We start from the raw sequence: 19,308 nt of genomic DNA on the forward strand, positions 1-19,308 counted from the left end.
TTACTCGTACTCGTCTTTGATATGGGTTGCCATAGTGAACTAAAAATTTAAAATGTTTTAAGAGTTTTTACGTGACTTAGTATTAGTAATCACTAATCACTTTATAGTATAAGTAGCAACCCGCCCCGGCTTCGCAAGGGTTACACAAAACCTTAGACTTTAAACATCTTGCGACCTCGTGCGACTATTTGTTCCAGGTGTCTCCAGAATAGATCTCAGGCCTCGGAGACGCGTTCTTTTAGCTGTGCCGGCTGCGCGAACTGTGTCGCGAAAGAACTCGCCACTGCCGCGCGCTCTCTCTCTCCTTAATGCGCTCTTGACGTCAGCACCGGAATGCGATCTGATTGCATGGCGATGGTCGGCCGTGAGAAACGAATGCTTGAGGTTCTGTGAGGTGATGGATGCTAGGCCTTCGAGTGTAACGTAATCGTTTGTTATCCGTGTGTGAAATGAAATGTAAATAGTATCAATTATTATAATTATGTTGTTATGTGTAGTGTTAGTTTCACGACGTATTGGTTTATCTGTAATGTTGTGTAAACGTATTTATAAATAAAATAAAAATAAAATAAATCTTATACAAAGTTAACAATTAATCTTAAGTGAATACAATGATTAATATTATCATCTCATCTCATCAGGCTGTAGAGACTTTTAACATCAAGAGGAAACTGGACTAATCTTAATAAGGCCTAGTTGTAGTTTCCTCTCTGGGTTGGAAGGTCAGATGGCAGTCGCTTTCGTAAAACCAATTCATCGTGAAATCAATTCTTGGGATTAGTTGTCAAGGGGACCCCAGGCTCCCATGAGCCGTGGCAAAATGCCGGGATAATGCGAGAAAGATGATGAGGCTGTAGAGACTTGCCTTTAGCTTCGCAAATCCGAAAACGCTGACGAAAGCAGCACCCATCCCTATCAGGATAGCTCCACCGGCGGTTATGTGCATGTTGCACACCGTACCGACGCCAACGCCGCCGGCGAGTGTCGAGTTCTGGATGTGCTCCATCTCGAACTTGCCGTGGTGAAGGAACGCTGATAGGACGAAGGTGACCACCTGAAAAAGGCATAAAGCCAGGATTTTAGCAGGCAACCAAAGATATGGCGCTGCGCGAAACATGCGACGGAAGATATATGCCCAGATCTATCGGGTTTGTACTTATTATCTCAATAACTCTGAACCTACTTCTGTTTAAAATTTCGCTCGTCACATAGTCTCGGCTATACATTTAACTAACTATTTTATACTAAAATAATACTGCTGTGGTGTGCAGGGGTGGAACACTCACACGGAGCTGCTGGCCTAGCCAAGGTGACAATCGTTATCGCTTCGACGCGACGGCGAAACGCTTTGTGTCTCTCTATCACTCTTCCATACGAGTATTAGTGCGAAAGTGACAGTTGCGTTTTGCTGGCTATTTACTGGAGTATCCTGCTTACCGAGCACGCTGCGAGCGACAGGTAAGTGTTAACCACAGCCCTCTGGTAATCAGCGTCAGAGCCCGTGAGCGCGGCGTTGAAGGACGGCCAATAGATGAACAGGAATATTGAGCCTGTAAACATTTTCTTGTACATATAATATACATATACACGCAGGAGCACTGATAATGGGTTAGGTTGCATTTTCATTGTAAGTGTTTGCTAATAATTGTTGGTCCTGAGGCCTAGGAAACACTAAAAGTTGAACACTGCTAATTTTTTTTAATTAATGCCGCTAGAATAAAAGTACCGGTCGCCGGAAATAACCTATTCTTGATCCTCGTCAACGACATCACGACCGCTTGCCCGGGTCAGGAGTATGTCATGTTCGCCGACGACACCTGTATTATTGTCAATGCTAACGATTTTGAAAGCTTAAAATCTAAACTTTGCAATGTTATAAATCAAATGGTAAGATGGTTCTCCGCCAATGGCATGCTATTAAATTTAGAGAAAACTAGTATTGTACATTTCCAATTAAAAAAATCCAACAAACCAAATCTCAATATTGTGCTAAATAACACCGAAATTCCGCAAGTTGATTCTGCGAAGTACCTAGGATTCCAAATTGACTCCGGACTGACTTGGGCCACACATATATACAGACAACATGTGACAAATTAGCCTCTGCGTGTTACGCATTGTCCAGAATGGCACCCAGTCTGTCTGCTGAAAACCTAAAAACGGCATACTACGGGTATTTCCACTCGATTTTATTGCAGGGTGTGGATCTTTGGGGCACGGCTGCTGAGCGTAACAGAGTATTCAGGATGCAAAAACGCGCCCTGCGTATAATCGATGGAAAACCTGTAGACTACCCAGCACAGAGTTTGTTTAAAAAACATAAAATACTCACCTTACCGTCCATATATATACTCACGGCATGCATGCATGTAAGATCGAACATAGATATGTATAAATCTAACACTCATGCCCGTGAGGCTCAAATGCGCAGGCGACCCAGGTTACTTGCTCCTAGACGCCGACTCGCCAAATCACGACGGTCACTCAGTATCATGGGGCCAAACATATATAATGCAGTACCCAATGAGATACAAGACTCGAAAACAGATTCGATATTTAAAAAGAAACTTAAGATGTTACTTTTAGATAAAGCTTATTACAGCATCAATGAATTTTCTAGTATACAATAAGATCATTGACCCAGCGCTGTACCTAATATTATGTTATATTATAAATTGTATACACATACCTATAATAAGTAAAATGTAAATAGTAATTAAGTAACGAAATGACGTGTAAATGTATATGTTTCTTTTACCAATAAATTACTGTATCACTGTATCACTGTATCACCAACCAATCATAGATGTGACGTCAGTCATGTAGGATGGCTTCTCGAATGGATGACCGTCATCCTGCGGCTGGTCTCGTCGTTCCCTGCTGCATACCCAGGCGCCGCTCACTGCGATCCCGAAGAACGCCCCATATGCATGGATTGCCATTGATCCGCCGACGTCTGATGCCTAGAACAATGATTACAGCATTGTGGAAAGTATTCAGTCGAGTGTGGACAAGCCAACTTGATTATTTATATTATAGGGGATATTTAAAAAAAGAAATGGAAGGAAAAGGACAGATGGAATGGAAAGATTTGAACGCTTCTGGTAAGCTTCGGTAGCTCAGGTTAGGAGTGATCGGACCGGTGTTCCGAATGGTCGCAAGTTCGAATCTTGCTCGAAGCGGTGAATTTTTACTTTAGTATATAAATGTTTAGTATTGCTCGCAGACGTATCCGCTTGAAATGAAAATAGTTTAAACAAAACTTGATGGTAAGTATTTTTTGAAAAAATAAAATTATCCGTTATGTCGCTGACACTTAACTTACCGCACATACTACATATTTTCCTTTTTAAATTTGTTTCTCTAATGTCAAAAGGAAAATGACAACTTTGTGGACGGAAAAGTCAATCCTGAATACCTCAATAATTGCTTCTACGAGGTACAAGTTAAGGCTGCCTATGAGCGCCTCCACGATGGCTATGAAAAGAAGTTGATTCACGCTGGCGCGGCCGAGCAACGCCCCGAATGTGATGAGGACCGTTGCTGACATTATGTCGGCTTCTGAAAATTTAATTTAAAATATCGTTTAAGGCAGCTATTTTATTAGAAAGTAAGAGCCTCTCATTTATGGGCACGGAGCATTAATATGAAGTTGAAGGTTTCGAGTATATGTAGGTTACAGGATCACAGACCCTCCAACTGCGATCTTGACACCATTACCTAATCTAGTAAATAGACTATTTGAAGGTAACATAAAGCCATTCTTGAAGATAATCAAACCAAATCGCTTGACAAACCTACATTTTATCGAAGACCGAGTTAGAGTCCAAAAATGAGATAATCTTACCAAGGATCGTCTTCTTGTTCAGAGGTATAGTCATGTTCTTCATATGGAACAAGCCCTGGGTGATAATGGACCACTGGGCGACTAGTGCGGCCAGCAACCAGTTGATGCCGAGCGCACCGTAGCAGTACTTCATGAGAAATGTCATCAGGAATCCAAAACCGACGTAGATCATCACGTGGGCGTCTTCGTAACCTGACAGAAGAATTTTGCTTTATACGTTATACACTGCTATGGATTTTTTTGACAGCCCAGTTGAAGTCTGTACTTTTTTGTTAAAGGTTGAAGTGTTAAAAGAGCGGAGTTTAAAAGAATCAGCCTTGAAAAATTCAAACTGAAAAATAGAAAATTCTCGTGTCCGACTAGAAGCAAGGTTCGATGAACAGTGTGTGCGCGCGCCAGTATTTTTATAGAAAAAAGCGGATATAAAAGAATGAAAACAACACACACATACACGCACATGCATGAAGATTTGAAAACTCTTCGGAAATTTCGGCATTGAATGTTTCAATTATAAAATTGTATTCCATACCCTACCCTGGATACCTATTGGAAATTCCGTAAAACACAAGAAATACGTCCAAAATCCAAACACAACCGAAAAATCCGCAATTATCTCACTCCCGTGCCCCGAAAGCTTTCACACTCCAACGACTAGCACTTGTTATGTGTTCCCATTCGAGTCACCAATGGAGGCGAGCGGCTGCCTCGGGATGGCTAGTATAAATTATAAACTGTAATACACCTCATATACTAAAAAAACAGCGACCAAGTTTGCCAGTGCCCAAGATCAGATTCGAATGTCACTCGTCCTAAATTCTCGAGTAAATGCAACCTTTGAAAGCTTTTGACCGAATCAAATTATTTTATAAAGGTAATAGTAAAAAGCCTAGTGTCAATAAGCGGCTTATGTCTCTAAGAGATCTGAAGAACTATTAGCCTCTTGAAGCGTCAACTTAGCTTTACAAGACTACCTACTTAAAAGACTTAAGTCTTTTAAGAATCCGAATGAAGGATGCTTCTCAAAAGAACCTCAATCGTCAAATATTGAAAAGTTAATAGTAAGTAATAGTCACAATTTAAAACCAAGAACAGCTAATATCTAAGACTTCGCGAAAAAAGCTTAGGAATAAATAAAATCCACAAGTTAACGGAGATCTCTCTTACATTGGTTTGTCCGAGATGAATGTTCTAGAATAACGGTTCTAAAAAAAGTAAAGCTCACGCATTGAGCGCAATAAATTCGCAATAAATGCTGTTCCGATTTCATACCGCTCTCTACCGCTCGTATACTATTGGCAATGTTAGGGCCTACATTCTTGTACGTGTTAATCGTATGATAAAAAAGCGGCCAAGTGCGAGTCGGAGTCGGATGAAGGGTTCCGTATTTAGGGGGTTTATGACGTATTAAAAAAAACTACTTACTAGATCTCGTTCAAACCAATTTTCTGTGGAAGTTTGCATGGTAATGTACATTATATATTATTTTTAGTTTTATCATTCTCTTATTTTAGAAGTTACAGGGGGGGGACACACATTTTACCACTTTGGAAGTGTCTCTCGCGCAAACTATTCAGTTTAGAAAAAAATTACATTAGAAACCTCAACATAATTTTTAAAGACCCATCCATAGATACCCCACACGTATGGGTTGGATGAAAAAAAAATTGAGTTTCAGTTCTAAGTATGGGGAACCCCCAAAATTTATGTTTTTTTTCTATTTTTGTGTGAAAATCTTAATGCGGTTCACAGAATACATCTACTTACAAGTTTCAACAGTAAAGTTCTTATAGTTTCGGAAAAAAGTGGCTGTGACATACGGACGGACAGACAGACATGACGAATCCATAAGGGTTCCGTTTTTTGCCATTTGGCTACGGAACCCTAAAAAAGTGTCCCAAGGTTTTTTCCATTGTGAGAAATAACATAAAAAAATTCCAATTTTGAAAAAAAAGTGTAGGGGACAACTTTAAATAAAATGGCCCAGTTGTTAGTAATGAGTTTATCTCTACCTGTTGAATTTTTGTTTCTGAATCTGTTGTCTTTCTAAATGTACGTTTCAGAAAATAAAGTTTGGGCACTTACCTCGAAGATTGACATCTTTATCGCCATCATATCTAACGAAGACAAAGAACAGTATCACCAGGATAACTTGGAAAACCAGAAGCCACAGATATTTTATTCTTGATGCCATTTTATTGACGGTGCTGAAAAAAATAACTTACTTAATATAAAATACATTGGATTTGATTAAAACTAAATAATATCTACTAATATTATAAATGCATTAACTCTGTCTGTAACCTCTTTACGCTTTAGCCGCTGAACCGATTTATATAAAATTTGGTATGAGAATATTTTGAGAGCCGGGGAAGGACATAGGATAGTTTTTATCAATCATCATCATCATTCGATTCAGCGAGAAGCTGATAATATTATAAATCAGAAATTTTTAGTCGCTCTGTTTAACAAACCTCTTCACACATAAACCGCTGAATCTGTTGAGATGAAATTTGTTACGAAGATAGTTTAGAGTCCCGGAACAAAACGAAGTCGCAAGCAAAAGGTAGTACCTACCTAAGTTCATAATAAAATTAATGTGTGTAAAGTAGATTACATACTGTAAATATACATACCCTACATTCTAGAAATATGTTTTACCTAGCAGTTCCGTATAAGCTAAATGGTACATTTATTTTCTAACCAAACCTAAGTAATATATAAAGTGGTATGTCTGCTTTAGACTACTTTGAAGAGCTTTTTTGTTACTTCTGTTCTGGACGGCACTTTGCCAATGTCAAGTGAGTGTCGAAACTTTGGCGATTTGCCAAGATGTTAGCTGTCAAAATTTGACTGCTATATCTGAATCGGTTGGCATAAAGCAAGCGATAGGCCAGATGGCATATGGGCCTGAGCCTGTTGACACATTGATTAGTGTTTTGCTATCTACTAAACGCAAGCGAATACATGAACTCGCACTAAACGCTAATTAATGTGTAAATAGGTCCTAAGCTAATGGGGCCAATTAATGCGGATTTTGGGACTAAAAATAGATTGAAGCGGGGTAAAGAACTGATTCGATAAAATCTTAGCTATTTTCCGTTCTAGGGGACACGAGATGAACCTAAACCTATGATAACCTACCTTGTAAATAGGATGCTCAGATAGTGAAATTTTGATAAATTTAGAAACAAATATGTTGGCTGTACGAAACATACTTTAGTAGTAGTTTAAGTTTACATACTCCACTGTCTTACAGAAGGTCGGTAGAGCAGAAGGAGCGAAGCTCTTCCTTTCTCACTCTGTCTGAGCGAAGTAAGTCCTAAAATCGGGCCCCTTTTGCTATACCCCAACCCCCTTTTGCTATACCCCAACCGATTTATTACCCTATCTGCCGGTATTATCCTCATTGACCTTAATTAAAACACTAAATGTAAACACTAAAGACCTACCAAGGTCTTGCCAAAGATGAAAGAGAAATCGCTAAGACGACGAAAGGTTCTGCGCCCCCCAAACCTTCCTCAAGAATCACTCACCACTATTGATAGGTGAAAACCGCGTGAAAATTCGTTCAGTAGTTTTTGAGTTTACCGCGAACATAGATACACACAAACAGACAAACGTGGCGGGGGACTTTGTTTTATAAGGTGTAGTGATAAGATAACAAATACTTACAGATACTAGTTTAGGTATCTTGATTTTGAGTTACAATGTTATGTTTAAACTCAAGTCAATTCTACCTATTATTTTACTCACTTTAATTACATTGCATTTACGGGAAAGCGAAACTTACAGTTATATTACTAGTTTATTTGTATACAATAAAGTAAGAATTAAAAACATCAAATTTTGTTGAATTTACTTGAAATGCCAAAGTCAAATGTCAAGAGCCATGTTTACAGAATGTTGTCAGACTTACAAGTTAGTTTATGATTAGCCAGTTATTTTGTATACGTTTAAATATAGTCTGGCAAACACAACTTGTTATTCAGTAAGAACCAGGAAAATTATACCCATCCCTTTCTTTTGCGTGTTAGTACTAGCGTAAGACAAAGACAGTGTAATTTTCTCTGTCTATGTTTGAATTGAGACAGTTCTGGGTCAAACTTTATTTAATAGGTATGGAAATAAAATAACATCTTTATGTAAAAATTAACCATCATCATTCGCTTTTCCAGTTTACTAGGGCATAAAATGCGGCTCATTGAACACTGGTACGATTGAAGGTCTTGAAGAAGTAATCCGAAAAACATATTAGACCACTCAAAACGACAATTGTGGCTCAATACCAATTTTTTGGTCGATCTGTGTAAAATTGTCCTATTCATATTTATTTATTTTTAATACATATGACATTTGTGGTGACCTAAGACACTTCGTTATGCAGTGCTTAGTCCGTCTTTACAATCCAAGACACGAATCATATTTGAATTCAGCAAATACCTAACCAATACATACATATATCTAGCCTATACATTTTACCGTAGGTAAATAATGCCTCCTGGAATCCCGGCACACACTGGCGTATTTAACCGATCCTTAATTAAAGGCCACCCACACTGGTTCTAATCCCAGATCGATCGCGTACTTAGCGATGTCTGTGCTGAAATCAATTACTGTGTTGGAGAGTCGAACGCGATACCAACCAGTGTAGGTACCATAGTCCTTACTATTTTACGCAAACTCGGATTACACGCATTTAGGACCAAAGATATTAAAATGATTTCCAGCTACGACTTCGTGCCCGTCGCCGTCGAGAGCCGGGCCCTGGGGACGGGAGGCACGTGAGTTCTTCCGAGAGCTCGGAAAGCGCCTAAGGGAGAAGGGGAATGACCCCCCGTTGAAGCCATGTCAAAAAATATAATGAAGCCATGAGGCTTGTCCAACAGGTCTCCATCGCCATATGATATAGCGGGGTAACGCTGCAAGTGTGATGGGGACCTTTGGACCCGGCACGGCATGGCTCAGAACGGGTTTTAGTTCTTAAGTTTTGTACGTATTTATATACAAAATAAACCGCATTAATTCCTCACAACGCTTTTTATGAAACTAATTTGGTTGGCCTATAATGTCTGGCCCATGTCGTGGCTCATGATAGTGTCTCAACCGTAAATGTGTGCGTGTTGAACGTAAACACTAGAAAATCGGCGTGTTATGAAATCACACAGTATTGTTCTAGCGACCCTACCTCATTGAGTTATTATTACTAGAGACGACATACCAAATAATGAAATTGTCGCAATCACACTCTGTACCACGAGACCAAAACGTCGTAAGCGCCGTGAAATTCATGGCGCTTACGCGTTAAGGTCGCGAGACTCGCGCTCCGCTTCTATGTGTTGATGCCCAAAACGGCAGCAACTCATGGCACAAAATACTGGTTCTCTGTGCAGGTTCCATACGTTAGTAATAATAGTTTAATGCCCTATCTTTGCCTATTCAACTCTGTAGGTTTACCCGAGCGTTCGACTCGCTCTAATTGGAATACTTGTCTGTTGTCTCGACACATCCGTTATTCCATTTGGAGCGGCAAGCATCGCTAATAAATAATCGTCCTTAATGTCAATCCCTGTAGCGGCTCAAAGGGTACCGGGGCTGTACCCTCGGGTACAAATGACAATATTGTCAATGCAGATTGTCTTTCTCTAAGACACAGTAAGAGAAGGCCAACCGATCACATCATGTCTTGACTTAGTCAATTTGTGTAGTAATGTCGTTTTTTTGTGTTCTGCTTCCCGGGAGTTTCCTATCTCTCTCTTCTTCCTCGCGTTGTCCCGGCATTTTGTCACGGCTAGGGATTGCAAATATTCGATACTTTCAGGTATTCGAATATTCGACTTTTTCTGACGACGTATTCGAATATTCAAATAATTATTCGAATATTATAAAAAATAAGAAAAGGAACGAGAAATCGGTTTATTATCGTTTTATTCAAAAGATTTTTTCACATATTGCTAATACTAATGGTATTTTGCAGAAATCCACTTAATTGACTAGATTTTATCATCCTACTATGAGATGCCCACATTTATAAAAACAAGTAAAACGCCATTAGACGTATTCAATATTTCTAGATAAAACTTTTATTATAAATGCGTCGTTGCGTGTTGCGTGAAATAATATAACTTTAACCATCCAAACACCTAGGTATGTAAGATATTTTTTTAGTAGGTAATTATTTTCCCATTTAAATTAACTTGTAGTCACTCAGGAGCCTGTAAAAAGGCCTTTAATTCCATTGTATTTTGAATCTTTATTGACTTTATTTATTTTGGCAAGTTTTTATTCCTGTTTGTCGGCTAATTATATAATATTTAAGGGAAAAAGTTAGTTGACTACTGGGTGGATTATTCGTCAGCTAAAGGTGCATGGTTAGATTACATAGTTGGGCAGGTTAAACCTTTAGGTACCAAACTTTGGTATGATCAAATTTGAGAATTGCGATAAGTGGCATGGCAAGGTTTAGACTTCAAAAATTCGCTTAACGTGCGCTTGTACTGAAGAAACAGAATACCGTTTAACTTAAAACTTACGCACCGTATAAAAATAACATACTTTTTGATTTCGTTTTCTTTCAAATTGACTTAGGTTTCACTGTATTCACGAAGTCTATCGAGAGGAATACAGTAAAAATATTATTTCCTTCGTATTTGGGTACCTACCGTTCCTCATTCACTGTAAATACCCGGAAAACACACAGAAACTGTAACTACAGCGGATGAAATAGATTTTTTATAGTAATAAAAAATATTCGAATATTCTAAACCTGAGCGGCCGAATATTCGAATATCAAAACAGGTCGAATATTCGACAAATTCGAATATTCGAATTGCAAGCCCTAGTCACGCTCATGGGAGCCTGGGGTCCGCTTGGCAACTAATCCCAGTAATTGGCGGGAGTTTTATATCTACTAAACATTTTAAAAAGCCACAACCGAATACAGATCCTCCTCCTTCTATGAAATTGAAGTCAGTTAAAAAATATAACAAACTTATTATGATAAGAATGAATACCTTGAAGTACTATTTTCCAATCTCTATCATGTATTATTTACCTACAAGATAACATAACAGACTACAAAATATTTAGTATATCGAGTATAATATCTATTGATAGCATAAACACGCGCCACAAAATACATCAATATCGCAGATTGGTAAAGTCGTTTCTATATAAGTAGGTAGCTATGTGCCCAACTATTTCTTGCGTAGATAACCATCATTAGATCTTGCATTATAAAACATGAACTAAAAGTTTTTGCTTGAAGAAACGTCACTTTTGACACTGACATATCTAATCCATATCGTACCTAAACGTAATATTTGACGTATCTTAAAGTTCGAATCGAGCCGTAAGAGCCTGTAGATATTTTTTTTAACATATTTTACCGCGAATGTTCATGAATGCAGGCGCGGATGGTATATGAGAAATTTGACATTTCATTACAAAACTCGCGCCCACGCTTAAATACGAATTCACTTATAATAAGTAGCAAAAAGCAAATCTCATACTGGCACAATATTCGGCCAATCCTTAGGGACCTTGGGTATGGTTGTGAGGCCTGGACACTAACACAAAAAGAGGAAAGTAAGCTCCTGATAGCGAGAGAAAAATATTTTCCGAGAGAGAGATAACGGCACGTGAAAGATACGGCAGAATACAGGTGCGCGAACCTAATGTCATCGGCGAAACGAAATCCTACAGATTTCACTCGTTCGGTCACCTATTAAGAATGGGAGAGGATCGGGCTGCGAAAATCAACTGGTGGCCGCCAGTAATTATATTTATTTAGAAATTTAAATCAGGCAACCAGGCCCATATTGCAGACTAACACATATATTTTATAAACTTAAAAGCTAAACACTATTTAGGTGATAATGGCAGACAAGACGAGCATTAGCTCAAGTTTAGGCTGTAGTTAGCAAATTCCAAAGGCCTTATCAAATCAAACATGATTTATGTTCAGCCATTAAGAAATAGAGTCTGTTCGGAAAGAGAAGAGTCGTGGATTGTATTGGGCCCCCTACATTCCACGACTCTTCTCTTTCCGCACAGACTCTACATGTTAAATTTGACAGAGGTTATGAATAATGCTGTTAAAATCTCATATACTTTAGTGACATTAGGGCCGGTACCGATGATTCTCTATGGCCGGAACCAGGAATTTCCCAGTTTTTTCATACAAAATCAGTATTAAGAACATACCTTATGTGACATAACTGAATATCCATGCTTCCTCTTGTGAGAGGTAATCTACGGTCTCATGGCACGCTCTTCAAGTTTTCTTCGACATTTCCTCCACATTGTGTTACGTAGCCTCTGTGACAGCTATTGAATATCACCAACTTACTTACTCCAGACGAAATGGAACCTTATTCCTATGTTGTAAGGGTGATAGTGGCAAATATCTTAAAGTCTCAGGTGTAGCTATTGAGAGAAATTGGAGTGAAATATTCGTGTTTTCGTTACGAATATTGTACGTTGATGTTTTTTGGAATCAGGAAATCATTCCAATACTTTATCCTGTTTTATCCTCTATTAACAGTGTTAATCTAGTTAAACCTGGAGTATAACCCGGATACGATAAAAAAATCGTAAAAAAAACTTTCCTTCAAAATTGTTTGAAATTGTAGCTAGCGTTATAAAAACAAATCGATCGACACCTTTGTACTACAACATTATATTATCTGTAGACGTACCACGAGTTAACACTTGACGATTACGTTAGCGACGCTAGAGGGAATGCGATTAAATTCACGCAGTCACTACGGTAAATGTCAAAATGCCAACTCGTGATAGCCGTGCTAATGTACTATCCTTTTTCGTATAAAAACGTATTTATTATTTACCTACTTACTTACCTTTTTTCACCAAAATGATCAGTAGTTTACGGTGGAACACACGTATCCACATACATGCAAATATATTAGGTACTCACAAATATACAGAAACTGCTATTAAGTTATCATAACCCTTCCCGAAGTCGGTTAGTAAGGATAATTTAGTGAATAACACTAAATTTATATGTATAGGCAGTGTATAGGTCTATACCTAAATATCTATACCTATTTTGTATAGGTTTTAAATTTACTTACTATTACTTAATTTATTTATCATTAATATTCAGCATGTAGTTTAGCTACCAACCAAAGTCCAAAACATTCACGGCCATTTTTGGGCGGTTTTTGAAAGGCCTAGAGCACCAAATCTTAATATATATCCTCCTCCTCCACGTCCTTAATAAAAACTGTATAAACACCGTCTAGACGACGACGAATTACGTACATATTGACATAATGTATATCTCAGGACTGGCCTTACGGGCAATAAGAATGGGGCATGAATGGGGCCAGTACAGCGGTGTGACACCGCTACAACGCGATTGGCTGACGAGTTCGCATCACGCGCGCGTGGCCGCGCGATTGGTCGTAACTAGTTGCATTAGACTGCACGATTGGCTCGAATTCGTGAGTGACACCGCTGAACTAGTACCATTTTTAGTGCACGTAAGGCCAGTCCTGAAATATATGTCAATGTTCGTACATAAATATCCCACTCTTCTTGGGACTTATGTACGAAAACAACAACATTTTGTTACCGACTGTACTGTCACGTTTCATAAAATCCTGAAATAATATAATATGGATACCGCCCACGTTGCACAATCTACATAAACGCCTATCATATAAAAAGCTCAACTGGCAGTCACTCATATTCAATTTCAATTTAATTTCACCAGGTGGGCGAAAATACACCTACACCCACGCCCTTTCATCACGTTTCTTAGCCGTCGAATTCCCGTTCAAAAATGTAACATCTTTTCTAGAGATGCCACGAATATTCGGCAACTATTCGGTATTCGGCCTATTCGGCCACTTTGCCGAATAGTCGGTATTCGGCCGAATGTTGCCTACTATTCGGCCGAATACCGAATATCTGTTGACCCTAATCTAAAAAGAAACATTACACAAAAACAATACCAAAAATGAGGTACATTTAATATTTAAAATGTATTACCTATTGGAAAATTGTTAAATAGGAAGACCCTTTTTTAAGCATTTGTTGATAATGAAATATTTTATTTTTATCATGGGTCTGATTTGATTGACTGTAACTACATTTGATTGACTCTAACTACATTAATTAGTTCTGTTTTACAAAAAATATATCTTAGCAAACGTTGTGCTTTGTTGTGTTGTGTGTTCGCATCTCATGCCGAATTTTCGGTATTCGGCCAAGAGAGTGGCCGAATACTCGGTATTCGGTATTCGGCCAAAACCACTATTCGGGGCATCTCTCTTTTCGCAACACCGACTCGCAATGATGCATAACTTGAAGCTTTCGTTCAACCCACCTGCTCCCAGGATCAGATAAAATCCGTCTCGCTCACTCGTAATCTTTTGCTACAGGTGAAAAAAGGATAATACGTGCTATACAAGATAGCACAGATGCGCTGAGTTAAACATTTGAAAAGATGCTGAAATTATTATAGTTTGAGTGAAAGTTTGCCAGATGGCGTATGGTAATACCCGCTTATTTCGTTAGTAATGAATGGTAATGATAAAAATTGTTATGCAGACCGTACTAACGATATTATATTAGAATGGATATCTGGTCCGCAAAATAATTAAGGTAGGTATTCAGTATTTTAATAGGTAATTGAATTGAGATGGCCAAATTGTATTTTATAAGTTGTACGTTGTATGATATTTTGATTATGTTTTACTGTAGACTACGAAGTATGTGCGTAATGTCAGCAACTTTCGTAGAAATGAGATATGTCATTTGCACCCGTCTACAATAAAAACAAAAAAAAAGCCAAAGTTTTTTTTATCAATAGAGCTTTCTAAAAGGGTGATTGCAAATAAAAGTCTAAATAAGATTTTTAAGTCTTTTAATATAAATTTTACAATTCAGGTGCTGCTTTTGTTTTATATTCACTTAACAGTGCCTAGTTTAACTTACATTCTATCATAATAAAGTAACGGACAACTATATAACAAGTTTTGAGTACAAATAATACATTTACTCAAAGAAGCTTACAACTAAATAAAAGAAGCTTACCTTCGAAGTTGGACATTTACTTTCAAAGCAATTCTTTTGTAATACATTACATTGGGAGCATTCTATGAAGTTGTCTACCGATTCACGGTGTCCCGGACACAAATTTTCTGAACATGAATATATGTAGACGAGCAAGGAAGGGAACTTGTCATGAGTTAAATAGGGACAGCATGATTCGTGACCTTCCGCTGTCAAACAACGGTTTTATTAGGCAGTGAGAATAATAGGTAACATTATCCATTCTGTACTAAAGAAATTTGTCCAACCGGCGAGAGAGTAATTATACTATTTGTATATGCTCGCTAAATTAGGATTAGGTACAAATAACAACACTTGTAATTGTCCTTCAGTGGACCTTTTGCCTTTTGTAATAAGGTTTACGAACTCTGAGTTAACAGTGTGGACGATGGTACAGATGAATTTTACAAGGTCCAAGTTTTACAAGGTCCCTTCTGTATTTACTCGTATTTTAGTTTATATGGCACTTTGATACTCCTTTAGTTTACAGGGTTTCTTTTTGGACTGAATTAAGCTTTAAGATTGAACAGTCAGCAGCAGATGTAGCTTAAGCGGGTGAGGTGTTCAAAATGGCCTACACACGCTTTTATTCTCTAAACAATAAAGATTATTTCAGTTCATTTTGATCACCTCGCTCGCTTAGCAATTTCTGCTGCTGACTGAAAAAGTTTTTGCTAACGAGTTGTTTTTTTAATTGTTTTTTTATATTAATAAAAAAACATTTAAATAAACAACTCGTTAGCAAAAACTTAATAACAAAAAAGCGGCCAAGTGCGAGTCGGACTCGCCCATGAAGGGTTCCGTATTTAGGCGATTTATGACGTATTAAAAAAAAAACTACTTACTAGATCTCGTTCAAACCAATTTTCGGTGGAAGTTTACATCGTAATGTACATCGTATATTTTTTTTAGTTTTATCATTCTCTTATTTTAGAAGTTACAGGGGGGGGGGGACACACATTTTACCACTTTGGAAGTGACTCTCGCGCAAACTGTTCAGTTTAGAAAAAAATGATATTAGAAACCTCAATATCATTTTTGAAGACCTATCCATAGATACCCCACACGTATGGGTTTGATGAAAAAAAAATTTTTGAGTTTCAGTTCGAAGTATGGGGAACCCCAAAAAATTATTGTTTTTTTTCTATTCTTGTGTGAAAATCTTAATGCGGTTCACAGAATACATCTACTTACCAAGTTTCAACAGTATAGTTCTTATAGTTTCGGAGAAAAGTGGCTGTGACATACGGACGGACAGACAGACGGACAGACAGACAGACATGACGAATCTATAAGGGTTCCGTTTTTTGCCATTTGGCTACGGAACCCTAAAAATACGTCGGAAGTTAATTCTGGATTCAGATCATGCAATCTTAACATAGCCTTGAACACAACAAAATTCTAACGATTTTACTATACCTAATACTAGATTAAAAATAAAAAAAAATATAATTGTAAAGTATTACACCAATACAATAGGATCTAACTCGCATTTAAAACCCCATATGGTCACACCCAGTATGTCTTTTACATAGACATGATACTTACCGAAGACCAACAAAGAAATATAACAGAATTCGTCGTAAATATGAAATCTTACAAAATATCTCGTAATTACGGCTCGAGCCACTAGGGGAGCTCCCAGTTGAGTTCATCGTTGTACTTGTCTTTCTCATCCAGTGGAGCAAATATCTTCAACTTCGCTACAAAACCTGTAAAAGAAATATAGCGCATTGGGATAAATCCGAAAGCGTGGTAATTTTGAAAACGGGAAATCACTGCATATAAGTATAAAACAAAAAGGCGCTTCCCGCTGTCTGTATGTCCCTATGTATGCTTAGATCCTTAAAACTACGTGTTGCTACAGCAGAAAGTGTTTCTAGTTTAATAGATACATATTCGCAATTTTCAAAATTACCCCGCCTTCGGATTTTTTAAAGACCATATTGCCGTAGCAATAGAGCTCACAATCATTCCCAAAGCGGTAAGTCCAAACAGTAACGGCATAAATAAATAAATACCTTCTTTTTTTTTTTTTTTGATGACCCAGGGGGAATCCCTTATGGCCCGGGAGAAGCCCTGTGGGTATGTCCGACTTCCACGGACTAAACCCCCTGGGGTGTTCCGCCGCGCGCTTTGTAGGCGGGGTTTCGGGAACTCTATTGTAGACCTCCGATACCCCGTCGGCGATGCTCTTGCGAGCTCACCATATGGGGCTGCTCTAGCAGCTTACTCCGCTGAAGACACCTCGGAACACTTGAGGGTCTTCCAGCTCGAAACCTCTTCAGGCGAGTGATGGAACTCCCGACCCATCACCCGCAGGTTCCCGTTAAGGCGGCATTAGCCTTGCTGCGAAGGCTCTTCTCCGCCTACCTGGCCTCCTTCGGCGCTGAGGGAGCCAGTTCGCGTCGTCCTCGCGCGATCGTTCTGCGGCTTCCTTTTGTGTCAGAACGGTGACGCTAAAGGAAGCCACTGCCGCCCATGCCTCTTCACTGCTAATCATTCGGCGTATTAGCGCCGGCAGTGAGAGGTCTCCTCCTACAGCCGCGGACAGGGCAGCGCGAGGCTCCGCCCACGCAGGGCATATCTCGCGTGTGTGTTGTGCCGTGTCCACGGCTCTTCCATCACAATGGTGGCACGCTGTCGTCGGCTCTCTTCCCACCCTCTCACACAGGTACCAGCCGAAGCAGCCGTGCCCCGTCAGGAGCTGTGTGAGGTGGAAGGAGGGTGCACCGTGCTTGCGTTCGACCCATTCTTTCAGAACAGGCCGAACAGCGGCCACCAGGTCCCGGCTAGCTCCCGGGATCTCCAGACGCTCCGACCATTTTTCATACAGCACTTCTCGTGCTTCTTCCCGCCACTTGCAAATAAATAAATACCTAATTTATCCTTGACTTATATCGGGCCTTGCCGGGCAAAACTAGACCGATTGATCTGATCGGTTCGGATAAAATTATAATACCTAATAAATTTTGACTTTGTTGTACAATATTTTAGCACAGTAGGTACCTATATATATGCCCCGTAAAAATGTAAACACTCGTCATACTAACGGTAGGGAGATTTTTAACTAACCTAACCTACGTTAGATTGTAAACTAACTGGTTCACAATCTTACGGTGTCATATAAATACATAATATAGCCAAAATAAGCAAACATGCCATGTAAGTACTAAATGGTACTAGCCTCTACGTAGGTTTAGACCTACCCCCCCCCTTAGTATCTACTTGAATTGCTCAATCCCTAAAGGGGCCCACTGATTAACAGTCCGCCGGACGGTATCGGCCTGTCAGTTGTTCGGAGCTGTCAACTTTTTGTTCTAACTAACAGGCCGATCAGTGGGCCCCTTAAGCATAGTATCAAGTTACGTCCCAAACTCAATAAAGTGCGTAACGGAAGTTTTATTTAATCCTTTATTATTGACCCTTACAGCGATTCTAGGGGGACACGATTGAGGAAATGAAATTTACCGCTTTTTGTAAAGGTTACTTTTATAGCAATATTGATACGAGTACACACATTGAGTAGGTAACAAGTCGTGTTGCATCGTTGTGTATCGATATTAAGCTATTGTATTATTGGGCCAATTTTATTTTGTAGTCGAATTTTATTTTCGTTAGGTTTGTAAAAAAATTGGCGGGTTTGAAAAGCTCCTCATTCTGGACGGAACAAATCAAAACTTGTCCCGAAAAAATGATTGTATAATTAATGTTCGTTAAGTCACGAGAACGCCATACATGTATGTTTTCGTAACTCAGAGGAAGATTTTTCAGAAAAACGGCGAAGTTGCGCTTAATATTGTATAGAAATATGACGAACAAAGTCCGAAAGCAAAAAAAGATTAGCTCATTAAAAAAATTACCTAATCTTTAAAACTACGCAACGGATTTTGATGCGGTTTGTTTTAATAGATAGAGGAAGAGGAAGGTTTATGTATAATTTGTTAACCCGTGCGAAGCCGGGGTGGTTCGCTAGTTTTTAATATAACCGCAAATTAAATCGAGGCTCAGATTTTTGGGCCATGAAATTATTTTAAAATATATTTTTTACGGAAGAATAAATGACGTATTTTTTTACTAAAACATATGAAAGTTAATTTGTTTGAGCTACACTTAACATCTTATCTTGTCTTAGAATATTTGGGCGTATCAAATATACATCATGTATACGTCAGCGTCACTATTAATTTGGTTTTATGTATTTCAACGTAACGTTAGATCGTTCAGAGAAAAAGGTAACCACGAAGATAAAATTACGATTGTACCTATAAATATCCGACTCCTTTTCAATAAAAGAACCCCGAAAAATAAGGGAAAAGTAAATTTGATTGTATTTCATTGTTACTTCAGGACTCCGTAGGTAGGTAATTTCTGATAATTAC

The 19,308-nt window shown here is 38.6% G+C and overlaps 2 protein-coding genes and 1 long non-coding RNA gene across 3 annotated transcripts in view; all 3 read right to left on the bottom strand.

Moving 5' to 3' along the window:
• LOC134653649 (ammonium transporter Rh type A-like) lies at positions 1-14,924 on the bottom strand. Its single transcript, XM_063509042.1, has 8 exons — positions 14,909-14,924; positions 5,930-6,064; positions 3,848-4,039; positions 3,419-3,561; positions 2,798-2,963; positions 1,438-1,550; positions 836-1,054; positions 1-39 (listed from the first exon to the last, which is right to left on the bottom strand). Exons 1-8 carry the CDS (start codon positions 14,922-14,924, stop codon positions 1-3), a joined length of 1,023 nt encoding a protein of 340 aa, XP_063365112.1.
• Positions 1-19,308, bottom strand: part of LOC134653614 (uncharacterized) — a 356,188-nt gene that overhangs the window by 85,741 nt on the left and 251,139 nt on the right. The window lies entirely within an intron of this gene.
• Positions 16,432-19,308, bottom strand: part of LOC134653528 (ammonium transporter Rh type B-B-like) — a 67,766-nt gene continuing 64,889 nt past the window's right edge. The window contains exon 10 of the mRNA XM_063508903.1: positions 16,432-16,638. Within this exon, the coding sequence (XP_063364973.1) occupies positions 16,556-16,638 (83 nt within the window). The 3' untranslated portion in view covers positions 16,432-16,555. The remainder of the gene's footprint in view (positions 16,639-19,308) is intronic.

Source organism: Cydia amplana, chromosome 13, assembly GCF_948474715.1.
Source record: "Cydia amplana chromosome 13, ilCydAmpl1.1, whole genome shotgun sequence".
Taxonomy (NCBI): domain Eukaryota; kingdom Metazoa; phylum Arthropoda; class Insecta; order Lepidoptera; family Tortricidae; genus Cydia; species Cydia amplana.

Excerpts from the sequence above, each read along its gene's own strand:
- LOC134653649 (XM_063509042.1), bottom strand. Across the intron at positions 1,551-2,797 it reads TGACGTCACATCTATGATTG|GCTCAATATTCCTGTTCATC; the intron begins GTTGGTGATACA and ends AAATGTTTACAG. Across the intron at positions 40-835 it reads ACAGCCTCATCATCTTTCTC|TTCACTATGGCAACCCATAT; the intron begins GCATTATCCCGG and ends TTAAATTTTTAG.